The sequence below is a fragment of the Homarus americanus genome, unplaced genomic scaffold (assembly GCF_018991925.1).
Source record: "Homarus americanus isolate GMGI-L3 unplaced genomic scaffold, GMGI_Hamer_2.0 scaffold29048, whole genome shotgun sequence".
NCBI classification, from domain to species: domain Eukaryota; kingdom Metazoa; phylum Arthropoda; class Malacostraca; order Decapoda; family Nephropidae; genus Homarus; species Homarus americanus.
The window spans coordinates 662303-677697 of record NW_024752739.1 but is presented as its reverse complement, the minus strand read 5'-3'; the positions used below and the strand labels follow the sequence as shown (position 1 = coordinate 677697).

The 15395-nt window shown below is 42.6% G+C and overlaps 1 protein-coding gene across 1 annotated transcript in view; it reads right to left on the bottom strand.

Moving 5' to 3' along the window:
• The window catches only part of LOC121855179 (thrombospondin type-1 domain-containing protein 7B-like), a 182746-nt gene that overhangs the window by 6901 nt on the left and 160450 nt on the right, over positions 1-15395 (bottom strand). The window contains exons 7-19 of the mRNA XM_042350045.1: positions 8953-9056; positions 7593-7801; positions 6831-7026; positions 6207-6402; positions 5850-5971; positions 5459-5668; positions 4705-4905; positions 3800-4079; positions 3145-3280; positions 2846-3009; positions 2463-2616; positions 2014-2261; positions 1183-1307 (exon numbers count right to left, since the gene is read on the bottom strand). Coding sequence (XP_042205979.1) covers positions 1183-1307; positions 2014-2261; positions 2463-2616; positions 2846-3009; positions 3145-3280; positions 3800-4079; positions 4705-4905; positions 5459-5668; positions 5850-5971; positions 6207-6402; positions 6831-7026; positions 7593-7801; positions 8953-9056 — 2345 coding nt within the window. The remainder of the gene's footprint in view (positions 1-1182; positions 1308-2013; positions 2262-2462; positions 2617-2845; positions 3010-3144; positions 3281-3799; positions 4080-4704; positions 4906-5458; positions 5669-5849; positions 5972-6206; positions 6403-6830; positions 7027-7592; positions 7802-8952; positions 9057-15395) is intronic.

The window sequence follows — 15395 nt, the reverse complement described above, 5'->3', positions numbered from 1 at the left end:
ACACTTAGATGAAATCTAACACACAGGTCCTAAATGCAATCAAGATGCTCATTAGACTAAATGCCCCTCCTGCAGACATGTATATTGGTCTAAATGAATTTGTATGTCAGCTCTACTGTCCACGAATGACTTTCACTGAACTGTCAAAACTTAGATGGCACCTCTTCAAGAAAACGCAAGCAGAGACTGAAAAACTACCACCGACTGCAGCAACTCTTAAAGCATCATATATTGAGAGCAAGGTTTCAAGCCCTTCTGAGGTCAGGTGATGCAGACCGTGAAATGCTTTCACCATTGGAGCATTGCTGGAAGACTGAAAATTACCGTTTTATACCAGTAATATCAGACCTGCCACCAGCTCCAGAGGCTATCACAGAGCTTGTTCAGTGTGGATGTGGCGTCAGCAAATGTGGATCATTGCCATGTTCATGCAGAAAGAATAACATGGCATCCACCGAGATGTGTAACTGTCAAGCAGATGAGAAATGCCTAAACAAGGTGAAGGAATCTGTGCTTTACACAGAAGAGTCTGATCACGAAGACTGAAGCAATGTCGTAAATAATAGCTTGTGACTTGCATACATATGCTATATAATACTATAAACAAATAATAAATATAAAATGGATGTTCTAAGCTTTTCAGATAATTGCATTATGTATATGTTTAATTTCTAGTATTTGTCTTAAGCAAACATTGTTACTAATTGCATTCGCTTCTTTGCCAGAGACAGATGGCATATAGTATATGAGCAGCCATGTTTGTAACACACTTAAGATATTATAACAGCATCCATAATATATTATGTTAAATTGTGATCATATAATACTACATTTTCATAGGTTATTAGTCATGTTTTAAGTTACTTTGGACTTAATGGTAATACGTTTGTGGTTGATTATGCCGCATTTTGATAAAATTTCTTTGATGGCATAAAATTTACAATAAACTGTTCAGAAAAAAAATAGACCATAGTTATTCTTAATGTACATGTTATGAGGATTAATATGATGTGTGGTGTCAAAAATTAACAAGACTTTTTTACGGGATTACAGAAGCGACTACACTAAGGGTGAGGTGTAGTGATGTGATATAGGGGAATGGGCAGACAGACACAACGTCGTACAGTTCTCGCCACAGACAGACACACAGACAGACACACAGACAGAGACACAAGGACGTACGGTTCTCGCCACAGGAGCACTTGGAGTCGTCCCAGGTGGTCCAAGGCGTCACCTCACAGTCAATAGGACAGTCGACGTAACACCAAGTCTCTACTGGCGACGGTCGAGACTCACGCCGGCACATCCTGCAGGAGGTAAACCACGTCAGTGTTAGGGTAAACTATGGGTAAACCGTGTCAGTGTACAATATGGGTAAACCGTGTCAGTATCAGGATAAACTAGGTATAAACTGTGTCAGTTCAGTGTGAGGGTAAACCAGCACAGTGTGAGGATAAACCAGCAGTGTGAGGATAAACCAGCACAGTGTGAGGATAAACCAGCACAGTGTGAGGATAAACTAAATGAGGTTGAAAGATGTCAATGCTGTCTGTTACAGTACTGAAGGTAAAGTGAAAACTATCATCACATATCATAATGGGTTAAGAGTTGTTCTCATTACTCTTGTGGCCATTAACAGCCAGCAGCCATCTAGTTACAGTTTGAAGATAGAGAGTTAAAATTTGGTATAGAGATGTACATGCACCCCATAAGTGTCGCAATAATGGACTTTTAAGGGTTGGTTCTACAGGAGCTGACCTCCACTCCCAAAAGTGGAGCCTCCTTATTAAAAAATATCTGAAGTCGGGTGCGATCGGCCCCTGCAGGATCAACCCCACTAAAACTAATACTAATGCTAATATGATGGAGATAAAAGTATAGTGGATGTAGTGTAGCTGATAATGTTGCCATGGATATAGACTACGAGTTGCCACGTAAAAACTATCCCGGGCTCGTTTCCTCCACCAGTTATTATTATTGTAAACAAAGAAATATATGTAACCCAAGGCTAACCAGTCTGGCACGGCCACCCCGCCAGACCTGACACAGGTAACTGGTCGGTTGCGGACACCCTCGCCGCAGGAGGAGTGGCCAAGAGGGACGCAAGAGGTCCAGTTGGCCACCTGCCAGGAGTATCGCCAGCAGGAGACGTCCTTAACGCAAGGTTCTTCCTCTGTCAGGGTCGGACAGGTGGCCACATTCCCCACAGGTCGACGCACCACTTCACGAATCCTCCTCCGGTGGCTGTGTTCTGGACAGTCCTGAAACATAGATGGTGTGAGCATCTTGTTTTATCAGGGGGAGGGAGAAAAGAATTTCCTCTTCAACCTTGTTCTTATTACCTTTCCTTTTCATTTTTTTTCATTTTCATTCTAATTTTCCTAATTATATGCTCATCTTCCTCCCCTCATTTTCCTTCTTCATTCTCCTTCATATGTCTACCCCCCCTCCATGTGACTCACCTGAGGGCAAGGTGACCACGAGGACCACATTGACACCACACACTCGCCGGGGCAGGAGACATGGCAGATCTGGTGTGTGAAAGGCTTCACTGAGGAATCACACTCCACCTGCATCACCTCCTCTTGTAGTCCTGTCGGCGCCTCCCTCAAACACCTGCAGAATTGTGGATTACAGGTCGTGAGGAGACAGGCGTTGGTTCCTCCTGCCTTTGGATTATTGAAATCTACAGTTTTAAGGTCTGATGTAGTATTGGACTATGTATACCCTTTAATACACAAATTAAATATTCCGTTTTTTTTTTATTAATTGAATATAATGTAACCTGTTTCTTAACTCTTTATGGAAGTATACAAGTAGTAATGAAGAAACAATGTGATCTAACCTGACATTTCTGGTTTGAGTGCCAGAGCCACAGTCCTTCTTGGCGGTGATGTGGCACTCTGACCACCCCCCTGGCACCCACTCAGCGAGGCATGAGCCCCAGCACGCCCGACCCTGGGTGGTCTCAGGACATGGGCGTCCTCCCCACAGGCTAGGCTCTAGGATCTGAAGAAGGCATGTATGTTAATTGAGAGAGAGAGGTTGTATCATGGTTCCATTGTACTTCACCTTTCCATAGTTTTAACAGCGTTCACCTCAACTTAAGGCAGTATAAAGGCGAACCATTGCTTCATTGTATACCTCTCTGGTTCTGTGTTGGAGTCCGGCGCCACAGGAAGCATTACAGGAGCTCCATGTTCCCCAGGGTCCCACACGGCAGTCAGAGGGGCACTCGACCATGCAAGGTTCTTCCTCTACCCCGCCGTGACCACACGACCTGCACAATTGGACACATTATTGGACGAGAAAAAGATTTATATCTAGATCAACTCCTGGTACCCTTATGTATGATTCCTCACTGACAGACAATACAGTGAATTTATGTGCCCCCGTAATGTATTGAATTTATGGTTTATGAATTTATTTTGACAGGTAAGAGAGAGAATTAACGATTGTTCTCTGACAGGCAGTTCAAAGAATTATGAACCACTTCTGACAACTGATACAGTAAAAAGAATTATCATATTAGTTTTGAGTAACATTTCAGAAACCAAAGAATTGAGAGTATAGGAAGGTAAGGGATTAGCGAGGGTAGGGTATGGTAGGGTAGGGTAGGGGATAGGAGGAGGAAAAGGAAGGTACGGTTGTGGAAGGTAGAAATGAGGGAGAGGATGGTAGAGAAAGGTATAAATGAGGAGATAAGGATTGAGGAAGAGTAGGACAGAAGTTAGAGGTGATGAATAATAAGGGAGTAAGGGTAGATGAAGAAATGTTGGTCACTGGGGGCCTCACTCACCTGGGGTGGGCCAGAACACCATCGTCTCTGGTACACAAGAGCGCCCGGTACCTCCTCCCCACCCCACACAGCCCTGCTTCCTCTCCTGGTGCTGCGCTCGCGCCGCCACTTACTCCCACGCCACCCACGCCCACGCCCCCACTCTGCTCATGCTCGACACCCACGCCTACCAGGCAAGAGGACCAGGAGCCAGCAGGTGTTGAATAGAAGTTGTGGCAAGGACACACCTCACTCTCCCTCAGGCTGATGTTGTGACATCTCGGGTTTGTTGTGCTGCTGTCTGTGTCAGGAGAGTTTGGGAAGGGAGGGATAACTCAAGGTTTGCATAGATGAAGTTATCTTGAGAGTGATGATATTAGTTTACACAGATGACATCCTGAAGTCAATATTCCGAAGTTACATAGGTGACACTGTTGAAAAATATCTATGTAAATATGGAAGTAAATGCATTTTCACCTAATTTCCCTCCCATTATATATACTGTATATATAATTTCATGTCAAGTCATACAGTCATCACCATTAACTCAACATGGCTACTCCTGCTGCTGACTCACAACTGTTAGCTGTTAGTACTATATCACAGCACGAGAGAATATTCCACAAGATTAGCTAATAACAGCTCACAATACCTTCTCCTCTTGTAAACTTTCTTATAGTGTTTTCTTTGTAGGCTCTAAATTAGGGTAGGTTAAACTCTAGGATCACACCAGCACAGTCAAATGTTTGACCACGTCACAGCGCCGGCCTCCTCCTCTCCATCTGTATGAGTCAGTTTGTTAGCGAGTCATTCTGTCAGTCGGTCAGTCAGGTACCCAGTCAGTGAGGATTAGTTTTCAGAACACTGACTGATACCTTCCTGATGCATTATCCGCCCCACACAGGTGATGGTCAGTGACGACCTACCTAAGAGTTGGCGGGTCCTGGAGGAGGTGTGGCCGCAGGGTGGATGGGTGGGGCACACCGTCCAGGCACTCCAGGTTGAGGTCACACACGCCTCTCTGCACGACACCTGGCACTCCACGCTGCTCTCTGGCACTATGTGGTCCCCCAGCAGGCAATGTGTGGGCTCCACCACCGCGCCCCCAGCGTCGACACACTCTACACCTGCAGCAGGAGGAGTAGAGGAGTAGGGCAGGGTGACAGTTGTGGCTGGATTGTTTAGTGAGGACGTAATGTTGTCTTGTTATGTATGACAAAATGCATGATTGTTTTAGCTGTGTTTTATTTTGTCCATGAATTTCGGATTTGGATCTTAAGTTTTCGACTAACTTTTTTTTATAATTTAACATTACATTTTAATTTTCCATCATAATATTATATTTCAATCGTAATTTTTCGAATCATACCTTGATATTTAACTTAAACAGTGGAATCAATCTGGTGACCTCAAGGTTCAATAAAAGTATCTATTGATCACATACATATTCAGGTGTTTTCTTGGCTACCTATCATACTCCTCAAAACATGCACACTCTCTCGCACCATAACAACACCGCCATCACTACCAATTCTTTGTACTTGGCGTCTCCTTCACCTCGTAATGATACACTAGATAAACTACTACTGCTTGCTATGGCGCTATCTAATGGTACAGTACGACCAAGTATTACTTAAGCTACAGAGGCACTACACAACGTCAGCATCAAGACACACGTACGTCTAACCCTGAAGCCAATGCCACATTCGACGTCGTCAGCGAGGGTGCAGGAGGACCAGGGCCCCGACCGCCAGAGGTGGGAGGTACAAGCGACAGGCGCATGGGCACAACCCCGCTCCTCCTCTAACCCTGGGCAGGCGTCGCCACCCTCACTCGGCTCCACCAGTACCCGACGCCACCGACGCTGAGCCGACGACACCAACACACCGTCTGTCAGGAGAGAGAAAGAGGAGGAAGGAAGGTTAGAACTCGTGTTAGTCATTACAGGCAGTATACCTGACCCTTGGATGGCATTATATCTCCAGGTGCACTTCAGTTCACCGGTTCGAATATATCCATAACCCCTTAAAGGAAGCAAGGGAAACTGACCTACAGGGTAGAAGACACTTACCCATGGGGCAAGGGTCAGGGGCGAGGCAGGGGGACCATTCGCTCCAGGAGGTGACGGTGCAGGCGGTGCCACACGACACCTCGCACTGACGCTCCAGCTCAGGTCGACTCAGCCCACCACACCTGAGGGAGGAGGAGGCAGGTAGAAACACCTTCCCCACACCTAAGACTCTCGTACACACACACATGCACACTGATGTAATTATTATTATTGTTAGTATTAGTATTATTGTTATTAGTAATATTATTATAACTATTGTTGTTACTAATACTATTATCTTTGTTATCACTAAATTTATTATTGTTACGAATATTAATATTATTATGACTACCACCACTACCATACCCTGATACTCACTTGTAGGTAGCGAGGGTGTTGTTGTGGTGGTCGCGGCAGTTAAGTTGTCTCGTCTGTCTGCCAGGGCCACAGGCGGCTCGTGCAGGGAGGGCACACTCCCCCCAGGGCCCCGCCACCCAGGCAGCGCCCCCACAAGGCTCTACACGACACGTCTTCACCTGCGTCAGCTCGTCAGGAGGCGGACATGTTAGTCCTCCTGAAGGTGTTGAAATGATGTTAGATTCTCTTGTTTCCCCTTCTGTTCTCTATCCACACTCTCTCAGCCTGCCTCACCTTTACTCACACTTACCACCCTCACTCACAATTCACTCACTTAACACTTCACTCGCATTTACTGCATCCTCACTCACCGTAACTCACCCCCTTTCCCCACTCACACTTCACTTACCCTCACTCACACTTACTCACCCTTTCTGCATCTTCACTCATCCTCACTGACCTAGATCCTCTTTACTCACACTTCACTCATCCTCCCCTACACCGACTGACCCGTTAGGTTAGGTTGGATCAAGCTTATATGTTAGGAGGTCTACTTGTGTTAGGTTAGGTTAGGTTAGGTTAGGTGAAGTGAAATAAGGAAGAGTTGGGACACTTTCACCACCTTGCCCGACCAGCCATCATTACCTGGTCCAGGTGGCGCGACGATGGTGGTGTTCCTCTCCGTGTAGCCGACGTGTAGCTGACTGGCACAGGGCCTCGTGCAGGGGGACCACCGCGACCACTCCCCTACCACACAGTCGAAGGAACAGGGCACGTGGCACTCTTGCTTCTGGGGTGCCACGCCAAGCTCTTGTTCACACTCCTCCCAGGGTGCCGGTGCCTGTGTGGGGTAATGTTTTAATTGGCTCGTGCACCTACTTCTAATTACCAGCATAATAATTAATGATGATAATGATGATAATAATAATAATGATAATAATAATGGTCTCAGGTACACAACAAATCGACCAGTGGTGGGCGCGGGAACACAAATTACCGCCACAAGCAATTATAACAAATTTTGAACATCATTGGTTATTGCTATTAGTTTGGTAATTTACTGACAAATGAGTAACGTTAACAATTAGTTTGGTTATAATATACACTATTTTATAAAGCCTGTGTGTTTTGATTGGTTTTGGCGGGTAGTAAATGTGTGGAATATCCGCTTTATTTTGAGATTTTTATGTTTATTATAAATTGTCAGTGAAACCTTTTGACTAATCTCAAATTTGTCTTGATTTATCTTGTTTTGGTCAGGTCCTTCTTACCCCGAGTAAAAATAAGTTTTAAAGGTCAAATTTATCTTTCCTTAACCACTGTTATTATCCCTAGTCGATTGTTTTCGTGAAAGTAAAAAAAAAAAAAATTGCTGTAGTAGACAGGATGAGCAGACAGAGGACTTACGCCGGCACTGTCGATGCAGGAGGCGTTACGTGTGTGGTGTCCGGGGCCGCAGGAGTGCGAGGGGCTGGTGAGGACACACGGTGACCACCCTCCCAGCACCCATTGGTGGCACTGTGCCTCGTGACACTCACTCTGTTCCTCCAGCGGTGGACACTCAGATCCTCCCACGCTGGGCGTCACCATCACCTGTCGACGACGACGACGGAACCCTGTGGAGGAGGGGGAGGAGGTGAGGTACTGTAGTGTGGTGGTGGAGGTGGTGGTGAGGTAGTGTTGTGTGGTGGTGAGGTAGTGTGTGTGCGAGGGACTTTGGCAGAATAAAGGTCACCTAAATAAGGTCCCGCAGGAGTTAATTTAAGAGACTTGCTCAAGTGAACTTAGTTGTGTTGAGGATATTTCTGTCTGTGTGTGTGTGTGTGTGTGTGTGTGTGTGTCTGTCTGTCTGTCTGTCTGTGTGTTGTCTGTCTGTCTGTCTGTCTGTGTGTGTGTGTGTGTGTGCGTCCCGCTAATATGACAGCAGTAATACTCGTACACTGCCTGGGTTCACCATATGGAATGTCTCGACAAACACAACTCTAATTTGTCTTGAGAAATGCAACTTTCACAGATGAGGTTTTGGGTTAGCAAAGGTTCCTAAGTTCAATTTTCTCCCCGAGTCTTGTAGGCGCTTAAGAATTCAAGAAGATGGATAAGCAGAGGTTCGTAGGTTTGATTTTTTCTCTAAGCGGCGCGCAAAAAAAAAAAAAAAACCTACCATCTTTTAAGCGTTGGAACCACTGTATAGTTGACAATGTTACAGCAACTCTCTCAAGTGACGTAACACAATAGTGGATAGATTCACAGCAACACACAACCTAAACCTGATATTTCATTCCAGAATAAATGTACACTGCAGGGTTGTGTCTCTACAATCACCACGTATACAAAGCCACTCGGGAAATCTCTGTAAAATGCAGGTAAAGCTGAGGTGCATGTGTGCAATATTTAGCCCAGCAGCAGGTGTACACATTTCCTGGGTTGGGCTGACCTCTTTCTCTGGACACAGTGTATACCTGCAGTGTTTGTTGTAAGGGTGAGGAATGGAAAGAATCCCAGTCCTTATAAACCTGACTCTTGCTAGGCCCCAACCTCACTTAACCCTGCTATTAGTTATAGGGGACAGTCCCAATAGGACCCGAACTGGATAGTTAAGTGAGATTAGTTTAGGTTGGAACTCAGTAGGAAAGAAGGCCTATTATGACTGCGACTCGTGCGCAATGATTAGGTTTTTAATATTTTCAATTTAATTTAGTATATGAAGGCTACTGGAGTATACAGCTGGGGTAGCAGGAGGAGGAAAGGGGTACAATGGTAGATTCACCTGGGGTGGCAGGGGGCGGCGAGGCGGTACAGTCTGTAGGGGTACACACGCCCCAAGCTGACCAAGGGCCCACGACACAGTCCCGCTCACACCCGACCTCACACCTGTGAAAACATTTAATGTAAACACACTAAAACACTTGTTAACATATTCATTGATTATGTCAACAACATCTAAAGACGTTTTACAAACAATTAAATAAAAATGTAACATTTAATGTATAATGAAGTGGTATACAAATATATTAACAATCGTGTCACAAAAGTATAAGCGACAGATCCACACAATAGACTTGTAAATACAATCATCAGCAAAACATAAATACATTTTGTCAAACATGAGTGAGTGGACGCTTTAATTGACTATTACCTGCCTTTCCCTCACGTACAAAAAATATTCATTAGTTAGGTAAGAAAAGACAAGATTTGAGCTAATTATACGCTGCCTAAATTACAGTGCGTTGAGAATATAACATAGTTTCGCCTTCCCTAATGTCAGAGTAAAAAAAAATGGTGTTTTTTTCAGTGACTAACTAAAATTCCATTTGTATGAGACTGATTCCAAGGGAGAGGGAGAAAGAGAGAGGCAAAGGGAGAGAGAAAGCGCCGGGGGTTATAAATAGGAAAGGAACGGTCAGGGTCCAACCGATATCTAACCAATTATTTGCCAAAAGGTCGATAAGCAGAGAGCGGCCATAAAGAACAGTGTCCCCTCTAAGAGGTCCAGTTTTCTCTCACAGCTCAATGGTCCTTTATGGACGGCGGACGATGACCTGAGCCTCTCTCTCTCTCTCTCTCTCTCTCTCTCCCAGCATCGAATGGCTTCTTGGACGAATCCCGACACTTGATCGGTGTTCGGCATCGAAAGGGGGTCGTAGGTCCCACTTACGACATGGTTTATCGTCGATAGGGAGCCGATATCGTGCAGAGAAGTTAGATTGCCGCGCCTTAAATCAGAGTCACGGCCGCATAGCGGATACGACCAGGTCGTCAGAGGGAATGAGACGATATATATATATATATATATATATATATATATATATATATATATATATATATATATATATATATATATATATATATATATATAACGAAGAGGAGAACCAAGGAAAACACAAACATCTTGACTTAGTTGGGGGTTTTTAATCACAAACGTTTCGGAAAAAAATATTTTCCATCATCAGAGTCTAGAGAACAAAAAATTTTAAAAACGTTTTAAAAATACAGGTGATATACAATTAAAACGTAACATTATACGAAAATTTACCTTCCATAAAATTTAAAGAAAGAACACTCCAATTTAAAACCGACAAAAATGACGAGAGACCGAAGTCAAGATGTCTGTGTTTTCCCTGGTTCTCCTCTTCGTTATTAAACTACGCTTTCCACGTAATAAGTCCATTGCTGAAGTTATATATATATATATATATATATAGGCGTGGGATCCAGAAAGGTCGCGGGAGATTTACAACAGCTAGGGAAAAAGGTCGGAGGAGGAAAATGTGGGAGGAATTTCATCTGGCGGCGTCCAGAAACACTTTTACGGAGAGTTATGGAATTCATAACAATGTCAGAGGTTCCCTCTGACCTTTGACCTCGGGTGATGGAGGTGACGGCGGATATTGTAGGGGGATGGAGATGCTGTTTTATATATGTTTATATTATATTATATATCACACACACACACACACACACACACGTGGAATATTCTTTATCAAACTATAAATCTTGGGTTGGTTTTATACCTAAACATTGAAGGTGGAGGTAGATGTGGGAGATAGGTGTGGGAGGAAGGTGCAAGTGTGGCTACCCCCGAAGGACTCCTCAAGCGTCCTCCGCCTCTCACTGCAGCCAAACTCGCTCCTCAATAAGGCCGACCAGCCTCTGTGAACAACCCACGCTAACGAGGGTGCCAAGGTAATAACACGGGATAATGACGCCATACGTTCCGTGTCGGGAAATACATAACTTCAAACGGTATTGTTGTTTGTATAAGGGACGACCAGTCACTCATAAGCAGAAGTAAAGACTGATGTTATGGTCAGGTACCTGTGAGACGAGTCTTAGTTAGTGCCAAGTTACTCTAAGCAGCTGTCAGGTTTAATACATTCTTGTAAGGCTCAGTTATCGGGTCGACCTGAATACCACAACTTGGAACTAGAAGCGAATCTATTATGCTAAAACCGTCTGACTGGACTATTGCTGTGGTCGGCCCTCTGCCAGCGTCCGTCTCTTAACTTTACACAATTTCGACTTCTTTAAAACTATTGGAGCAACTCTGGAGGAGCTTTGTAGAATGGTTCTCTCTCTTAAGACTCTGTCCTGTACCACGGTGTGTCAATCCAGGCAAACGTTAATTAAGGTCTAGTGGGTGTAATATTTTATCGACAAGAATAAAAGTCACGTTACAATGCATACCTGGTAACATGTGATGTGAAGTAGAACTATTTTATCCCTAGTAGTTTGTGATGTAACCAAGTAGATGACGTATATGTAAAGGGAGAGTCACATCCATATTATCTATGACTGTGATACAAGACGTCACCAGCGCTGTGAGTGGGAGGAAGTTCCCTGCCTCTCACTCAAGCTGACTCATGAAAAAAAAAAAATGTAATTCCTACCCCGACCTTTAGTCTGGCTTATCAGCGTGTTTCCCTGAGGTAGTGAGGAGGAGGCGGTAGAGTTTGGCGGCGGGGAGGAAAGGGGGGGGGAAGGTGGTGGCAGGCCAGAGTTGATTATTCAAATGAAGACAATTTTAGTGATGGCAGGAGGTAAAAACAAGTCCTACCTCTCTGACAACATTTTCTTGTGTCATCAAATAGTTAACTTTTTTAGACGCTATATAAGTATACATACATACATACATACATACATACATACATACATACATACATACATACATACGAAATAAATAAGGTGGACAAATACAATACTTTAGGAACAAAAAAATCGCCGTGAAAACTTTGTAAGTTGATACAATGAAGTCAAGAGATACGTATCTGTTCAGTGACATAAACTTCACTAATGAAGTTAGACATTTCACTTAGGAAGAGGAGAAGGAGGAAGAGGAGGAGAAATATGAGATGGAAGAGAAGGAGAAATATGAGATGGATGAGGAGGAGGAGGAGGAGGAGGAGGAGGAAGAAGAAGAAAAATTTGTTACAGTCGACAGTGGTAAACATCTTTAGCTTCAGTTTACTAATGATCAAAGTACAAGTGTAAACAAACGGCGTCATTTTGTTTGTTTGTAATCGCTGTGTTTTGGGCGGGCTGCTGTGTTAGGTGTGTATGTTATAGGAAATACAACTATAAATCTTTCTATCTATCTCTCTATCCACACCTACATATCATTTTATGTATGTATGTATGTATGTATGTATGTATGTATGTATGTATGTATGTATGTATGTATGTATGTATCACGTGCTAAAGGAATAATACCAGGCCAGACCAACACGGAGATAACTCAGCGCATGACACAAAGTTCGGAAATAAATTAACCTTTTTTGTCTTATACTTAAACTCAACAACAGCAACAAAAACAGCAATAACAACAACAGCCTAATTAGACTTACATGTACGAACTGTATTTAATAATCTAAATTTTCTCGATACTTAAAAGAAATAACAAAAGTGTGATAAATCAATGAATAAGAAAGATGAAGAATGAACGAGAGAAAATATATGGAGATGTGATAACCAGATAGGAAGAGAAGTTAAGAGAGAGATTGTGTTTCATGAGAACTTTTGGAGAATTCTGAAACAAAGAGACAAAGTTTGTGTTGGAATATACTGTAAAACTAATGGGGATTTAGCCTGACGATTTCTCTTCTTTTTTGTGGATAGAATTTAGATATGGTGTTTATGATATGAAGAGATTTAGAAAGCTTTTACATCACGCGGAATTAGAGAATTTAATTTAGTGTTACGAGAATTTGTAGAATTAAAATTACTTGAATTACTAGAAATCTCAGAATTTAGGAATTTAATTTAAGCTTCCAGAGATTAGAATTAGAATTTAACTAAGATTATAATTTAACTTATACATAGTAACTTGAGAAAGATCGTAGAATTGAGGAAATTATCTTGTGATGTGAGAGATAGTATGTTAATTTATCTGTCAGTGAATTTATGTATTAGTTTGATCTTAATTTGTGAAGGGAAACAAATTCTTGACCCATAAACATAAGAGTTCATCCATACCTAACCTAACCTAACCAAAAACTAGCATAATTTAACCTAATGTAACCTAACCTAACCAAACCAAACCAAACCTGACCTGACCTGACCTGACCTGACCTGACCTAACCTAACCTATGCCTAATTTTCTGGTAATATTTGACCTAATTTCTAATGATTCCTTTTAAAACTAATGACTTCATACACCCAATTAATTTCCCTTTGACCTCTGACCTCGTGTGACCTGTTGTAAATTGGTTCACCGGGGATTAAATGGTCGACAAGATGAAATTATACTTCACTATAAAGTTGTTTTTTTCCGTCTATGAGTTCTTGTGAGTTAGTTACGTGGAGGCTATGAGTCTTATGAGTAGGTTGTCTTATGAGTAGGTTGTCTAATGAGTTATGAGGAGGCTGAGTCTTATGAATAAGTTGTGACTCCGTGAGTCTTATACGTGAGTTATGAGGCTGCGAGTCTTGAGAGCGGGATAATGGATTATCTGTTGAGCGGAGGAAGTGTCTTAATTGTCTTGAACACACACACACACACACACGCACATATTAAACCGTAGTCATGCACATCAATACCGCCACCACTCCAGTGCAAGCTCCAGCAGTCACAGTGGGTGCCCATCCTCTCCAGTCTGCCAAACTCCTGGGTGTTACCATAGACCACAAACTGGACTGGAAGGCCCATGTAAACAACACAATCAAGGCAGCCTCGTACCGACTCTACATGCTACGACGACTTAGGTCACTTGGGACACCCACGCCAGAGCTGAGGATTATCTACAACGCCTTTATTCTCCCCAAACTAACGTATGCGTCTGTAGTCGTCGTCTCTCAACGTCGGCTAAGAGAAGGGCTGAAAAACCGGCTACAACAACGCTCTCTCCACCCTGGAAATGCCATCCCTCAGTGACCTCCATCACCAAGCACTAGCAAGGTTTGGCAGTGGACTACTGCACCATCCTCGTCATCGCCACCTCCTGTCACCGGCAGCCCCCCACCCACCTTGTGCAGTCTGCTACTACAACAAAATTCAGCCCATAAGAGCCCGCACCGATAGATATAAGAACAGCACCATCCCATCTATTGTTAAAATAATAAACAACTCCTGATTTATGTACTGCACAGCCCTGTAAATGTATTGAACGCACATCATTATGTCTAAATCAAATGTACGTTTGTATATTTTCAGCCACCGGCTACTTCTCTATTAATAAACCGTTTATTATTATTATTATTATTATTATTATCCTTATCATCATCATCATCATTCCCACTACTTAATCAACCATAACTATTCATTAACTACCTCCCAACTGCTTAATCACTTTCAGTCATTTAACATCCAATCATTATATTTTTATTATATATTTTCTTATCTTGTGGGATCCAGTCTAAGATATCCTGAGTCCACTACTTCGAGAATGTGTGCGCGTGTGTGTATCCTAGAGATTAAGGGATTAAGATAATAATCGTATTAAGCAGAGCAAGACTATCATGTTATAATGGAGTCCTATGCAAAACGACATTATCCTCTCTCTCTCTCTCTCTCTCTCTCTCTCTAAGTTCCTCAATATATATCATTCTATCACAGTTTCTCTTATTCTCTATCTCTTTTATCTCTAAGTATTTCATTACAATAGTAAATCCTCCAGTATAATCTACACCAGAGTATATTTTCAGAATAAACTCGTATGTATTTTCTTCATCGACTATGTATACATTATACAACCTGGTTTATGTATAAAGAAATAGCTTTCTATCTTGGAAATATTTCTTCAACGATGACTTCAAAAGGGGTATTCATTGCTAGGTTAGGTTAGGTTAGGTTAGGTTAGGTTAGGTTAGGTTAGGTTAGGCTAGGCTAGGCTAGGCTAGGCTAGGCTAGGTAAAATTAAGGGTACATTACTTTAGGTTAAATTAGAATAGGGTTAGTTTGGGTATGTTGGATTTGGTTAGGGGTAGATTAAATTTGGTTATGTTAGGGATTAAGTTAGGATAGGTTAAGAGTAAATTGGGATAAGGCTGATTGACTTAGGTGAGGATAAGTTAGGGCTAGAACAGGTTATGTTACCTCAGGTTAAATTGGGTTAGGTAAGGTTAAAGTAGTTAGTTTAGATTAGGGAACGAGTAGATTAAGTGGAGATTAGTTTAAATTTGGTTAGGTTAGGTTAAGTTAAGTTAAATTAGGAAACGGGTAGGTTAAGTTAAGGTATGGTTAAGTTTCACTAGGTTAAGTAAAGGTTAGTTAGACTT